Below are 13,513 nucleotides of genomic sequence, written 5' to 3'. Positions count from 1 at the left end.
AGAACTTTATCTATATCCCCTTTATTGATTCCTTTCACCCACTTAAATACTTCTATCATATCTCCCCGCACCCTTCGTCTTTCTAGGGAATGCAAGTTTAGTTTCTTTAACCTATCCTGATATGGAAGGTTTCTAAGTCCCGGAATCATTTTCGTCATTCTTCGCTGCACCGACTCTAGTGAATTAATATCCATTCTATAATAAGGGCACCAGAACTGAACCGCATAATCGAGATGCGGCCTGACTAGCGCAAGAAAGGTGAGAGGAGGATGACTGGAGAACAGATGGGGACTTATAACTATCGGTGTATGTATAAAGTGAAGTATGTGTCTATATATGTAATTTATGTACGAGATTATTATAATTTGTAGTAGTAGTAGTAATATTAGTAGTAGTAGCAGCAGTACTACGAGTTATGATCAGAGGGAGACAATACAAGGCCTACACTTCTAAAATGAGTTCACAGTGATTAATAACATTCTTTACTAGACTAAGATCACCACCCCTGGGAGACCTGGTGCGCCTCAGGTAGGAACAGGGTCGCGTGATGAATGATGTATTTTGGTCGTTTTTCAACGTCTAAAGAAAGAGACTGAGAACGAAATTCATTGTACACTTTTGGAGAGACAGAGGAAGTGTTTTATCTAAGTAATAAATTAGTTAAATATGACAAATAACATCAGTGTACATGTGTATATGTATATATATATATATATATATATTAGTCCACGTAGCACGCGGACTTCTATATACAAACAATACCTCACGAGTCGGGAATATATATATTATTGTTTCAAGAAAATAGGAGTCGGGAAGAAAACTTTTGAGGGAGGATTGCATTTGTCAGTTTTTTATCTTGCCTTGTGTTTCCCTGTGTTTATTTTCCTACATAGCCGTGAGTCCGTAAGCTCCTTTGCTACGGTAGTTCTTACACCAGACAACAACCATGAAAGCTTAAGAATGATCAAGTATGGCGGGTGGTTATAACTGAACTTATTTATGGTCACAGATGGAGGTAACAGTGCTAATTTATGACCACAGATAGAGTAACAGTGGTAATTTAAGGTTGCAGATGGAGTAAACAGTTTTACGAAAAAGTAAAATTAATTGGAAAAGTAAGATAATAATAAAAGGAAGAGATAAAATTGAAGTTGATTAGCAATCTTTATTTATACTTTAAAAGAAGACACAAAATGCAACAACACAGTTATTTAATATAAATGGGCATAAGAACAAGATCATTAATAGTGCTTTAATGAACATAACCAATCGAGAGAAAAGACTGAAAAATACTCATTGTTTATTTCTGCGAATCAACAAAATACCAAAACAAGGAATTGTAACAAAAAAGGAAATTTAATTATTTATTTTTACATATTCTGTATATACATAAACAATAGGTGAAAATCACGAAAGATATACAGTATACTGTATGTATATTATTTTTCTAAACAAATTAATCAAATTATAACAAATAAAAAGAGTTAAAAGGCAGAATTATTAGCTGTTATTTTCTTACAGTGAATAAGGGAAATGAAGCAGCTAAAGAAAGACAAGAGAATACTGCATCATAGCACAGGCCATCATTTACAGCTGTTCAGGTCTTCATTTACAGCCGTCCTGGTCATTATTTACAGCCGTCCAGGTCATTATTTACAGCTGTTCAGATATCATTTACAACCATCTGGAACATCATTTTCACCCACTTAGCTTAGGTTACATCGAGTCAAAAATTCTTCTTTAACCTTAATTTCTTAGGAGATAATTAACCCAAGTGAATGACCTGACTTCCATATAACCCGACTTGGGTTTTTCCTCTTCTCTTGTGTCAATAGCTGTTTCAAGGTGACCCACTGAGAAAGAATTACTCAACAGCATTATGTAATTCGATTTTGGCATTCAAGTAACTTAGGAATCATTTAAGCTACTTCGATCAACATATTACCTAATTTTTAAGATACTTATAAAGGTTTAGGAGTTGTTAAAGTAAAAAAGTTTTGTATTTTTTGGTATAGCTTTTGTGGGTTTTATAAGAGAAGAGTTGGTGATGCGTAACGTTATTCAGTCTTTTCATTGACAGGTGTTGGTAATGTTGATAATGCAATGTTCTTCTCTCTTCTCAGAAACACGTGATTGGCCGTGGTAACCTGGAAATTAATCGATCAGAAAGCGAGACAAAAGGACCACGAGGAGACCTAGAAGGGACTGAAGACTCAGACAGTGTTCGACTTGGATTCGACTTGAAGGTGAGCTAGTAGTTATCTTGAAGACGAATTAGGTCACTTCCAGGCACATCTCTCTAACCTGTCATCATCTCCATGAATTCTGCCAGGGGAAACAAATAATTTATGAATAATATGTAAAGGAGTAATTTCCACATATATGCTGCCACGAACAAAACTCTCGAGACTGAACTGCTAAAATAAGTCTTCTAACTTCCATCATATCCATAGGCGCTGTGGTTGCACATTTGGGTTAAGTACGACTTCGAACAACGGGGTAAAATAACTATTGTTCGTGAATGAAATACATTAAAAAAGTGTAGCCTGAATAAAAGTTTTCATCATGAATGCTGAGACAAACCACAGTTCTTTTTGGAATTGTTACGTCAATAGATCCACATTACTAGTTTTAGGAGGATTTTTTATGTGAATATCGCATAAAAGACACCAAGATTTGTTTGTGTTCGGTATTTAATAACCCAACGAGCTAAAGTACAGTCGGGATCAAAAGTTCGCTCCCGCCCAAAATGAAGCAGCATCGACCCATAATGAGATGAAGCAGTCAGGGTAAATTTGTTCGGAGACTCATCCCGTGACTCAGTTTCAACACGGGGAACGAACAACAACAACAACAAAAACAGCAGCTACAACAAATTATCAATACAACGTGTTTTAAAAACAAACAAATACTTCTAGGAAAACATAAATATCCTCACGAGACGTCTGGTTCATATGACGTCATCGGCCTGGATGTCAGTCCCTAACCTATCTTTAACTTCATTTCCTGACTATACTCGTACTTGTGTGTCTGTCCCTTTTTCACACACTACCGTCTACTAGCACCTGTTCTAGTTCCTCTCCCCACATGTTCTTACTCGACCTCCAACACACTTGGCAAGACTTCTCCCATTTCTCCTTCCTTCTGTTTTCACCTTCATCTAATTTTACCTCTAATAATTCTGCCACTTTTATTTCTATCTACCACCATCCATTTTCACCTCTATTTATATCTTCTCTCATCTCGCACAGCACCACCACCAGTCCCACCCCCCCCCCTCCTCCTCCCTCCTCTGTACCCATGAGTCACCACGTCAGATCTCTGCCTCCCCCATACCCAGCCATGCCCTACATATGTCATGCCCATAAAGAACCCTAACACCGTCAACAGGTGCCTCATCATATCAGACGCCTTCACCCTTTTTCCTCCCTCCCCCCTCCCAAATCACTCACCATCAAAGTCGACGGTGCCTGAGCCATCCTCGTCGATCTCTTCTATGATACCGTCCAGATCTTCGTCCGATAGTTTGTTATCCAGTTCCGTTAGGATCTCCTTCAGCGTGCTGGTGGTGATGTAGCCATTGCCTGAAGAAGGTGACGAAGGTGAAGGAGGAATAAGAGGAGGAGATTAATTATACAAGATCAAATAATATTAATAGCATCAACAATTATTCGTGATTTCATATAATAGGATTAGATACAATTAATATTATCGCCTCATAAAGCAGACATAAAGGTATTCCTTGGTAGTCACTGAGCGGTGACTGATATACATGTATGTTTGTATTGTCAGGTTTTATTGTTTATTAAATTCAAGGTCATGGTAATCTGAGGTTCGATATAAAATGTATTGATAAAGTGCGACTATCAATCACTTCATTGTCTCTCCTCCATCATTCACCTTCATTGAAACTACTGACAGTCTACAATAACACATATTCTACTACTTCCCTTCTACCCCACCATCTACGTCATCCATCATCCATCTACCCCACCCACCACCCACTACCCCACCCACCACCCACTACCCACTACCCCATCCCTCATCCACTACCCCATCCATCACCCACCTACCCCATCAACCAGTTTTCTACCCCCAACAAAAATACACCACCCTCCTACCCCCCATCCACCACCCTCCTACCCCCATTCACCACCTCCTATCCCCATTCACCACCTCCCCTCCTTTACTCACCTATGTGACTTACCCCATCCTTCATCCACCTACCCACTCACCCACCAGTCTCCTACCCCAACCACCACTCATTTACCTCATCCACCTACACCCACCCACCTACCTTAGCCACCTACATGACTCACCTCCCCTATCGTAGAGTCTGAAGGCCTCCTTAAGTTCGCCGTACATGGCCTCATCGTCGTACTCATCATCCACCATATACTTGCTCAGGATATTGACGAAATTATCGAAGTTGACCTTTCCTTCCTCTGGTGGGGAGATGTTGAACATATTTGAGCACAAGCTATAAACGTGTATGCATGTTTTAAATGTTTATATTGTATTTTCTCTTTTAAATGTATACAGTATGATATATTGTTAGTTATCGATGCATATATTGTATTTTTAGTTATGATTTTACTTTTTACAGTATTGTATTTTATATCAGGAAGAGCTGTAGGATAGGTTAGTAACGGGTAGAAGCTTGATTTATTTTTAAGTATGTTAGTTTAGATTTGAAAATATTGTATATAATATTTCACTTTCTTCATATTTACTGACTCTACACCCTCACACTTAATGATTCTACAACCCCACACTACACACTTCCTTACTGCAGACCCTCACACTTACTGACTCTACAACCTCAGACTTCACACTTCCTGACTGCACACCCTCACATTTCCTGACTCTGCACTCTCACACGTGCTGACTCTGCACCCACACACTTCACACGCGCTGACTCTGCACCCTCACACTTCACACTTGCCGACTCTGCACCCTCACACTTCACACTTGCTGACTCTGCACCCTCACACTTCACACTTGCTGACTCTGCACCCTCACACCTCACACTTGCTGACTGCACCCTCACACTTCACACTTGCTGACTCTGCACCCTCACACTTCACACTTGCTGACTCTGCACCCTCACACCTCACACTTGCTGACTGCACCCTCACACTTCACACTTGCTGACTCTGCACCCTCACACCTCACACTTGCTGACTGCACCCTCACACTTCACACTTGCTGACTCTGCACCTTCACACTTCACACTCACTGTTTGCATCTATGACCTTGATCCTCTTGGTGACGTCCTCGTGGGTAAACTTGATGTCAAGGGTGTTGAGGATGGCGACTATCTTATTGGTGGGCACGAAGCCTGACCTATCCTGGTCAAACATGGTGAAAGTCCTCTTCAGCACTGGTCACATGGGCACCCGGGAACAGGAAGTGAGATAAATGCATAGAAACAGTTTGATGAATATAATAGAGAAAATTAAACAGGATGAGATACGAAAATTAAACTGATATAAAATAAAAATTTCAAACATACGATACATGTATTATATAACGGGGACCTTATTATACACCCATCTCTATGCACAAGTGTAGACAGATTACAGATTTAAAGTGTTAAATGCAAGACAAAAATTTTTGTTTGTAAGTGACCAAATTACTTAATGTAGAACACCACACCAATTAAAAGACAAATGACGAAAAAAATGAATATCGTGTTATTACTCCTTCCCCCACCAACCAGACTATAGTTGGCTGCAGTACGTGACGTCATGCTCCAAATGGGAAAAACACAAACACAGACCAGCATGACTAATACCTAACCTTTATGACCCTAGGATACATTTAAATCAGGTTAGGATTGGTTAATAACTGTTGTCTGCCTTTAAGGACATGACGTCACGCTCTGGCTATATATCTCTCTCTGCGGCACGTGTTGGGGATGAGGGTGGTGGAGGTAATGACTCTCTCCAACAAGACATTAAGGCACGGGGTTCTTGGCGCTCTCTCACCTTTCATCTTGTCTTCTGCGATGCTCTCCTGAAAGACACAGGTGTTGAGATTAATTAAATGTATGATGTTCAGACAGACAGACAGACAGACATACAGACAGATGTACTGTACCAATAAATGAACACAAATATTCAAAAGAAAAATAAGGTCGGAAGTGCAGCTATCGTATCTTACAATAGTAAACAATAGACAGTAATTAACTTATCTGCTGTGTGTGTGTGTGTGTGTGTGTGTGTGTGTGTGTGTGTAGGTGTGTGTGTGGGTGGGTGGGTGAGTGAGTGAGTGTATAGAGACTGTAACACTCCAGAAATAGCAAAGCTGAAAATCCCCCTCGACCGTCTGTCATGTGGTGCCAGGAATGACACCAACATGATCGCTAGGGTGTGTGGTGGTAGAAATGACACTAACATGATCGCTAGGGTGTGTGGTGGTAGGAATGTCACCAACATGATCGCTAGGGTGTCTGGTGGCAGGAATGGCACCAGCATGATCGCTAGGGTGTGGTGGAAGGAATGACACCACCATGGTCGCTGGGGTGGCAGGGATGACATCATAATGAATGTGCTCTTGCTAAAATTAAGACAAGGCGGGAGGCTAGGTGTAAGGATGACAGTATCGTGATTAGTCGTCGTCTAATATTAAGATTAGGCGAAGGAGGAGGAAGGGAGATAGGTGAAGACGGGAGGAGTGATAAAGGGGAGGAGGAAAAGTGGTAGGGAGGTGAGGGGAGGGACACAAGGGCGTGGAGCCAGATCAGTGAGGCCCTGGTGTTAGGGAGAGGGACGAGGTGTCTGGGAGATGGATGAAAAGATGTTGAGACGGTAAGGTGGTGAGGCTCTGTGATGGAGAGGTGGTGAACTGAAAGGACGGAGAGATGCTGGGATGAATACTGTATACAGATTATCCACAAAATATTCATGCATATGATACAAATGAGGTTTAAAACATATTTCACACAATGATAATAATAAGACGTCGTTTACCGTAACATGATTGTCAACTTATACCTAAAGCAGGTTGGGTTAGGTAAAGTTAGGTTAGGTCCTGAAAAAGGAGCTTCAATTATTTAAAAATTCTTCAAAGCCTTTATTATTTTCTCTCATTTCATTCGATGGATAGAAATATTACCCACAACTTGACAAAGGATGTATATAATGATCTAAAATGATGTCTTAAGGACAAGACTATTGTTGTGATACCTGATAAAGGTAATGATATGGTTTTAATCAATAAACAGGAGTATGTCAGCAAGATGTCAAGTTTCCTTACTGACACCTCTAATAAGAAACTTATAAAGGGTGAATTTCTTTGGAATATTTTGAACAAAGCAAAGAATATCAACAGGTATCTCAGACAGGTTAAGTGTAATTAATGAAGTCAACTATTCTCATTTGTTTGACGAGCCCCAAACCTGGAACTATACAGGGCCTGCCCAAAGTATAAGGCAAGATGTCCTGTAAGGCCAATAATGTCAGCTGTGGGAACGTTTGATTATATCTTTCGAAATTCCTGGTTCCATTAATGACACCAGTCACTAAAAATCAGTTCGCGGTGTCAGTTTCCCGCAGATTTGTTAAAGAGATACTCGACTTTAATTTTAATGATTTTTTATTGGCAAGCTCGTGTTGGAGGCCTAATTGTGATTGTGAAGTGGTTCATTCGCTCACAAAACGGAAATTATACGAACTCTTATCACTAGCAACACAAGAGTGTATTTTTTTCAATAACCGTGCCTTCACTCAGGTTGGTGGTGTTGTCATGGGAAGCCCCTTGGACCTCACGTTGGCTAATGCATTTTTGGTGCATTATGATACACGGTGTTTAGATGATTGTCCCTTAGGTTCCAAGCTCTTATTTTATCGTAGGTATGTAGATGACACCTTCCTTCCTTTTATATATCAGGCGCAATCTTATAAATTCTTAGATTACCCAAATTCCAGGCACTCTAACGTAGTGTTCACGTGTGAGCGGGAGACTAATGGTAAATTATCTTTCCTAATGTCTTGATAGATCAATGTTAATATCTCATGTTCTACCTCCATATATAGTAAGCCTTCTTGTACAAAGTTAATTACTAAGTTGTCCAATTTGGAAAATGGCTTAGCTGAGACAGCCCACACAACAAATACCTTTTGTTAGTAAAGCTTCAGTATATGTTTTGATAATCTTTATCTCTCACTACAGTTTTGCACTAAAAAAGTAAATAAATTACTTAGTGACTCTTATCTCCAGTTACAGATTAAAGTCATAATTAGGCAGTTTCTTTATACTCAAATATGTTATTCCTAAGGACTTGCAGGCATCTGTCGTCTATAAATGCCAGTGCCACTGCTGTAACGCAGTGTATATTGGCAAATGAAAACACCAATTAAGATGGACACATCTTTGAGCATGAGTCAAGTGAATTAAAACAACCCGACATCTAACTAACCTATCACTCAGCGCCAGCCGTGCGCCTAACAATGATAACTCCAACACCTGGACTCGTCGACAGTCATCACCCGCTCCTAACCCTACACAACCCCTAATAATGGTTTCTCTGTCGAGTGTTAAGGAGAAACCATCCTTAGTAAGTAACAAGACGTCCTTATACCTCTTATGTTTCGAAAGTAAATTTCCTTCAGTCTTGATAGTTCATGTTCACAAAGTTCATGTCATGAATAGATTTCGTGTTTTATCATATTTTATTTTGCTGATTATACGCAGTTTAGTTTAATGAGTTTTAATGTTAGGTTTACAGATGCCTTCCACTGACATGTATATTGCACAACTGAGTGCTTCCGCCTTGTGTGTTTGTTTTGTTTCGTAGTTGCCTGATGATGGAGACAGACTGCTCCCAAACATTCTTGACGACACAACTAAGATGTTTTGTCAGTTATTGGTTTCATACGTCACCATAAGACTCCGTTTCCCGGTGAACAAGTTAATTGCTCATGTATCATTAATTTTAGGGAATAATTATGATATATAATTTCAATATATGTGTTAGCATTTTTCGACAATTTGAAGCTGTCGATAATTATGAACGATCATTTAGAAACATGTGAATAGCATCAGTGCTAGCCTAACCTGACCTGACCTAACCTAATCTAATCTAATCTAATCTAATCCAATTTTTGTAACGTTTGTTAAGTAGTGAAGGGAATCTTAAGTGAAATTAGTCTCCTAAAGTTTCAAGCGAAACTGTATATTGGGTCTATCTTACCGCATCAACACTCATCTTGTAGAGTATTATCACCAACATAACACAAATCAGTTTTGTGTCGTCTAATGTTTGCTGCGACATATCATTGACGTTTAGGTATTAAAACTACAAGAGGAGGTCTTCTGGCGAGCTTACTGGGGGGAGTAACCTGACACGCCCCTTCCACCACTCTCTTCTCCTTCTCCACCCCCCCCCTTCCTCCCTCGGTGTGAATGAACCTCTCCTCTTGCATGAGACACAGGTACACAGAAAATGTATTACTTCTTGCTTCACTGAAAACAAAAGGTTCTGATTCTTATAGTTCGTGGGCCCCCCTCTCCGGACCACCTCAGTAAAGATAAGAGATAGAAAGGACGGCAAATATAGTATAAGAATTATGATCCCACAATGACTCCCATATACCGGTTGACTTCCTCTAAGAAACGTTCAGTATTCGACTCCAAGTTAACACATGACGTGAAGAAGTTGATTTAATGTGACAAGGAAGAGATTGTGTGGAGAAGAGACGCGTTTGTTTACCGATATCATCAAAGTTCGCGATGAATCATTCAACATCTTTCTTCTTTCACCATAGACTTGATGGGAGTATAAAACCTTCATATTCCAATAAGATAATGTTATGATGAGGAATATGAAAATATCCTCTGACAGTAAAGTGAAACAGGATTCTCAAAAAAAGAAAAAGAAAATCGAATTAATCACAGCTAATTCTCCAATACTAAAGAGTTTTTTTATACACAGGAAATTATAATTTGATCTTCGGTCTTTCATCCTACAGGAAAATCTTTACCACACAAGTTTTCGGATGAGAATTATAGAGGAAAGTTCATCCCCAATTTGCTTAAGTCTGGTCGCCTTGAATAGCTGGCCGCCGGGCGTGCTCCTCTCAAGATTTTCCCAAGCGCGATATTAAACTTCAGAGTGCCTTGATCATCGCTGGTGATGGACGCTTGGCAGTATGTCATGACATACTTTCCTTAGGTAGCTCACCCACAGGTGAAGTTTTGATCAGTTGAGGTAAAATTGTGCTGTGAAGTGAGAGGAAGAGATAAAGGGAGACAGACATACAGACACACAGACATACAGGCACACAGATAGACACACAGGCAGACATACTGGCACACAGACAAAAGAAATCTATTAAAATTACCATCGTGCACAACTTTGTTCGTGTTGAACAAACTTAATAATACCACAGACAACTAATTAACCATTAATGATGGAATTCAACATTAAGATTGAATTCAACATTAACAACTTTAAAGACATTAAGCTTTTTTCTCATGATAAAATACTCATTAGAGGTTAGCATAGGAAGGGGGTAGAATATCACCCGTGCGCAATAACCCAGTGCCCAAAATTATTCTGGGCGATGGTAGAAGGTAAACTGAATTATGATGTCAGTGGATGTATTTATATGAAGGTAAACATTCCTCTCGCCGCCTTAGTCATCATCAACGTCATAGTGATTTTAGTGGTTGTTTATACTTTGAGGTAGTTGATGTTCTGCTTTCACTATGTCACCAGGTCAACAAATACTCGTTCACCAACTATCACGGCTCTCTTCTCTGTCCTTCTCTGGCGAAGTCAATACCTCCGAACACGCAATATACCAAAGTCCTTCAATAAGCTACGTAACAAAGCAAACTCTGAAGCTCTCTCCTCCCCCACCCACCCTTTCCTCTTAGCCCCCGAGTCAACAAACTCGAGCACATCAAACGTTTCTCTCTCTCTCTCCCTCTCTCTCTCCCTCCCTCCCCTGTGCTTGCATCACCATCACTTCCTCCACTCCCCACACGCAACCAGACCACGCCAACACTACCCTACCACCCCCCCCCAAAAAAAAATGCTCTTTCCCAAACAATAGAAGCTTGTTGAGGACTTACCATTCTTTCAGTGACTGGAGAAGAAGTAGAAGGAGGAGAGGAAGTTCAACTGGGAATCGATAACTACTTGAGTAAGCCTTTCTCTCTCCCTTCAAGAGCACTACAAGCGTCTTTGCAGAGGCTCTCTCCTCCTCCTTCAGGTAGCCTCTCGATGCCTTGTTTCTCTGCCGCAGGTAGTTCCTCGTTCTTTTCGAAATTTATCCTCTTGGATGGCTCACCTCCGGCGAAAATCTTACCGGATCAATTATAATATTGAAGCGTGTGGCGTTACGGGCCCTGGTGTGGCTGAGACTTTACCTCACTCGTGTTTGTTGCTTCAGAGACTTGTTCTTCGGTGTTCTGTAACGCAGGAATGTTTTGCCCTGGTTTGCTTTTTGTTTTCAGTCCTCGCAATATTGTGCTGTTCCTTTATTCTAATTGTTATTTTTTTTCTAATGGCTCCAGAATGTTGTTGTTTCCCTTGTCACTAACTTTTGGTGATTTGTAGAGTAATGTTTTCTTTGGTTTTCACGGGTTCTTCGTGTGGATCACGTTTTTTAACGTTTTCTTTGTCGTGTTCAATGTGACAATCTCTGTGTGATATTGAGTTACGTTTTCTATATGAGGCACACAGTTACGTTTTCTTCATGTACCTCGGTAATGTTTTCTTCTGTGGCTGATTAATAATTGATGTTCTTCGCGAGGAATCTTCTTTAAGGTGCTCAACGTGAGGTGTTCTCCATCCAGTGTTGTTCGTGAGGTGTTCAGCACAGTCTGATCTCCGCGAGGTGGTCAAGGGCTATGATCGAGCCAGAAGCTTACACGTCGCGTATATATATACACATACACGCTCCCCATACCTTTTACGTCCTCCATATCGGGGACGGTGTATGAATGGCACTAAGCGCAATACAGCGAAATTATCACAACGAATCGTTCATGGTTCATTACAGTTCATTCCTAATTTAATAATAATATGCTCCTCAAATCTTGACTTTTGAGAAATTGAATGTCTGGCTGATTACCATAGATATGTAGATTACTTTTACACAAATTTGTCTCAAGATAACCAAGATACAAGATGATAGACTGACATGCAATGTGTTTCAACCGATTAAAGACAAATTTCTGAAACGATCGTAAGTTAAAATTTTCATTAACTGCTATAAGGCTCGACTCTAACTAGACGTGGTCGGTCATATTTAGTTACGAAGATAAGATTAAAGTTCGAATCTTTCAGACACATCTGGGTCCAGACGCCTAGAAAACCACCCACTCGGTCTGCCAACCAACTGACGAAGGCGATACAGTCGATTCAAGAGAAAAGTTCCCTACGGTCTTGTTCGGTTGTTTTTGTGCAGCATGGCACAACAAAATCTAATAAGGATTTGTTTTTTCTTGTTCTTCGGACTTGTGGTCGAGCCCTTACCACCTGTTTAAGATTAAATACACTCCAGGTATATGTTAATTAAGGTGATGAGGGGTGAGAAGCGCTGTCTGACGTCACCTCCTACAGCCAGTTTCTATTGCAACGAGTCGTTGGTGTTCCTCCTCTCTGGGTGTTTGAGCTTTGATATGATTTGATTTTAGAATGATTTTAATTATTCTTCCTTTATATTCTTTCGTATGTCTGTCTGTTTGCTCATTTGTCTGTCTGTCTGTCTGTCTGTTTGTCTGTCTCCTTTACAGCGACGTTGAGGTAGATAGGTACAGGCATCGGCACGGATATGAATACATAATCATACCAGCTCACTAATGTTTGATTAGGTTACGTCAGGTTGCGTTAGATTAGGTTAGGTTGTTCCAGGTTGAGTTAGATAAGGTTTGGTTAGATTAGATTAAGTAGCAGTAAACCACCACCATCATCATCATCAGCTCCTCTCAGTACGTATGATAACCTGTATGTTGATATCATTTATTATGTACATTTGCAGACAAAATTCCTTGAACAGTAAGAAATATCTGGCATCTACTTCATGGGTCATATTTGTAATTGGTTTATATAACAATAACGTAATAACGTTGTTTTTCGTCACATAATATGTCGGAATCACAAAAAAATCACTCTTTAACATAAAGAAATATGAGAAAATACGTTAAGTCTAATCCCTCTCACCTAATGATCCTTAAGTACTTACTGTACATGACACATACTGCCATGTGTCCAGGGAAGTATGTGGTCAACTGTACAATGCCTTCAAATATGTCAGTCAATCACAATCCAGATTCTCAAATATTCATAGGGTAAAATTTCCCTTTTATTGGGTACAGGACAATACACAGAACAGCAACAGCGGTTTACACATAATGTTAAAACTCTACAGTAAACCAAATACTGTATTAGTAAGTTGTTTTAACCCAATGATTTAAGTTTTCAAATACAAATAAATATTTGTTCCTATTTTTTATAACCCAAATGCTGAATCTTCTACTTTTCAAATACATTTCGTTC

The 13,513-nt window shown here is 39.9% G+C and overlaps 1 protein-coding gene across 1 annotated transcript; it reads right to left on the bottom strand.

Annotated features, from left to right (window-relative positions):
- Nucleotides 1-1,151: 1,151 nt before the first annotated feature.
- On the bottom strand, nt 1,152-11,876 carry LOC121875691 (troponin C, isotype gamma-like). The gene is made up of 6 exons (XM_042380318.1): nt 11,083-11,876; nt 5,991-6,018; nt 5,240-5,383; nt 4,320-4,445; nt 3,453-3,584; nt 1,152-2,325 (listed from the first exon to the last, which is right to left on the bottom strand). The coding sequence occupies exons 1-6, from the start codon at nt 11,083-11,085 to the stop codon at nt 2,300-2,302; spliced, it is 459 nt and encodes a 152-aa protein (XP_042236252.1). The 5' UTR covers nt 11,086-11,876; the 3' UTR covers nt 1,152-2,299.
- Between the last annotated feature and the right edge of the window lie 1,637 nt (nt 11,877-13,513).

Source organism: Homarus americanus, unplaced genomic scaffold (genome assembly GCF_018991925.1).
Source record: "Homarus americanus isolate GMGI-L3 unplaced genomic scaffold, GMGI_Hamer_2.0 scaffold22250, whole genome shotgun sequence".
Taxonomy (NCBI): Eukaryota; Metazoa; Arthropoda; class Malacostraca; order Decapoda; family Nephropidae; genus Homarus; species Homarus americanus.
This window is presented reverse-complemented; position numbering and strand designations above follow the sequence as displayed.

Bases quoted from the DNA above. Each gene is read 5' to 3' on its own strand.
- LOC121875691 (XM_042380318.1), bottom strand. The intron at 5,384-5,990 runs GTGAGAGAGCGC...CCATGTGACCAG, and splicing joins CGCAGAAGACAAGATGAAAG to TGCTGAAGAGGACTTTCACC. The intron at 2,326-3,452 runs GTGAGTGATTTG...TTCCCCTGGCAG, and splicing joins AGGCACCGTCGACTTTGATG to AATTCATGGAGATGATGACA.